Raw genomic sequence first — 2466 nt, forward strand, 5'->3', positions numbered from 1 at the left:
ATACCGAAGACCGTTCCAGTTTGTCGAACGCCGGGCAATCGATGTCCTCCAAGTTGAATATTTGACGCGCGGTACTACTTTCAATATATTTACATTTATCGTGTCCACGGGCAAAGATTCGATGAGCGTTACGTGCGATTTCTCGGAGGTTAACGTCTAATTGAACCAGCGAGATATCACCTTCAAACCACTCGATGCCATGATGGTAGCAGGTTACGTAATTGTTCACGCCACGTTCTTTGAGCGGCAGATCCGTGAAGGGATATGGCGGTTCTATTAACCAGTGCGCCGAGTAGCGATGATCGATGGTGACGACTGCCACCTCTTTCGGTATAAATTTACCATAGATATTTCGAAATCCTTGAATATCTATCACGTAATCCATACTTGAACTTGAAAGAATGTAGTCGAATGAATAGAGAGCTGGAAGAGCGAACCTGCAGTGACGTAGTTTGAATGCTGACTGGCTCGGCACCGTAGTTACGGGTGTTTATATACAGCCTTGTGTTACAATCCCCGCCTCAATTTTTGTTTATCGGGTGTCTCCAGCCGGTCTGTTGCTCCCCTTGAAGACGTTGGCGTGGTGTAGTCACAGTGTTCTCTCTAACGGAAATCACCACCTGGTATATCATAGAAGCGGTCGTGATAGGAGGGGCGTGATCTCCCTGTCTTTCTTAGCCCGAAAAATCTGTAATGACCTGACGTGCAGCATCAACTTCAATAAGATTATCAAATTCAGCGTACACTAGGCAATTCACAGTTTCTTTGAGAGCATCGTCGAACCGCACTTCGACCCTGAGAGTTCCATGTTTGATGAGCGACCAGTGCGATGTACAGTTGGCTGAGAGATCGGGGGTTAGGTCAAAAGCCAATAGACAATTTCCTTTAGCGAACTGCTGTCGGCCGATACCGTTTCCTTCGTTCAGAAAATGAATCCCCGTACCGGAGAAGAGGGTGTGATAAGCGTCCACGTAGAGTTCGTCTTTGGCAAAACTCATCTGTAGCGGCTTCGATGGGACTTGCACCCCGTCGACGTACAACGACAGGAAATTCAAAGAGTAGTTTTGAAAATTAAACGGATTGCGCTGTCTGTCGCCGTTGAAGGCTTTATTGCTGACAAAACCGATTATCACTCGTTTCGGTAGTTGTCCGAGTATGACATTGTCCAGTGTTTCTGCCTGTACTCCTGCGTGTATGGTGAAAGACTTCACCTCGACTCTGGTTACGGGATATTTTGCCGTACCTTTGGCTAGCGTCCGTGCGTGCGCCAGCAAGATTCCAGGGCTGATCTTCATTCGGCGAACGAGCAGCGAAGTTTCCAGTATGTGCAGCTTGTGGCGATTTTCGGCTTCCATGATGCAAAAACTGTCTCTTGATCTCACAAGTCGAAGACGCAGTTCCACACCGTTGATTAAAAATTTGTCTTGATTAAATACGTCACAGTGCAGATGTCCAATCAGATCAACGGTACGTGCATTGCTCATGATCCGTTTGCGTTCGATGAAACCTCGGTCAGCACCGACGGCGTCGGCGTCGTATACATCCGATACTCCATCCTCGCTGTCGTACCATAGAGCCGAAGAAAGATGGGATTTTTTGGCGGGGGGTGCGTAATTCAGTAGAGTCTCTATATATGCTCGATAGGCGTAAGAGTTGTTGGCTGGTGAGACTAGTTTTTGATTGAAGAATATATCGACTTGATTGAACATCGAGTGAAGCAGATTGTTTACCGGAGTGGCATGCGGAGTAGCCGCGTTGCCTTCGCCTGCCGGTGGGGTAGGAGCAGACGGTTGTAGCTTCACTCGTACGCTAAGCATAGTGTGTGCCAAATCGATGTACTCATCACCGTTTCCAGGTACAACAAATTCAATCGGGGAATCGTCGGTTAGAGATGATACGGGCTTGTAGTGTACCCATTGACCAGCCTCAATAGACGTCTGCGTTGGTGGTAGAGAAAACAAATCCAGTTCCGACTTCATACACTCACCCGAGTGCGCGTGCAGGAAGGCCATTGTTGATGTTTAGATTGAAGACGAGCGGCGCGTGGGCTTACCGGGGTCCGAATATGTCTGTAAGGTCCCGTTTTTTACAACACTTTTTCCGCTTAGTTTTCTTGACGGTTCCGGCACGCTTGGGTATCTTGGCCGATGTTTTCTTTTTCGACCTTCGTCTAATTTTTCTCGTACTACCAGCTGCTCGGTGCGCGCCGACAAGTCTGTTGACGCGGGCAATGTTTGACTGACGCGCTAATCCGCCGGCTCGGCTTTTATAACCGCTACCCTTCATGAGTTTATCAATTTTTTCTTCAGCAGCTCTTTTCAATTTGTGTCCTGATTCTACGAATCGACTCTTGACTGCCTGTTTGAACGGAGTGTCGTTTCTTACGTCTGTCATGACGTTCATCCCTGCACGTAGTGCTTCTCTTCCGACCGCGCGAGCACCACTGGACAGCAGAGGTAGTATTCG

At 48.2% G+C, this 2466-nt stretch overlaps 1 protein-coding gene across 1 annotated transcript; it reads right to left on the reverse strand.

The window, feature by feature from the left end:
• Positions 1 to 674: 674 nt before the first annotated feature.
• Positions 675 to 2012, reverse strand: LOC124183686 (uncharacterized protein F54H12.2-like). Its single transcript, XM_046572488.1, has one exon. The coding sequence runs from the start codon at positions 2010 to 2012 to the stop codon at positions 675 to 677; it is 1338 nt and encodes a 445-aa protein (XP_046428444.1).
• Between the last annotated feature and the right edge of the window lie 454 nt (positions 2013 to 2466).

The sequence above is a fragment of the Neodiprion fabricii genome, chromosome 5 (assembly GCF_021155785.1).
Source record: "Neodiprion fabricii isolate iyNeoFabr1 chromosome 5, iyNeoFabr1.1, whole genome shotgun sequence".
Taxonomy (NCBI): domain Eukaryota; kingdom Metazoa; phylum Arthropoda; class Insecta; order Hymenoptera; family Diprionidae; genus Neodiprion; species Neodiprion fabricii.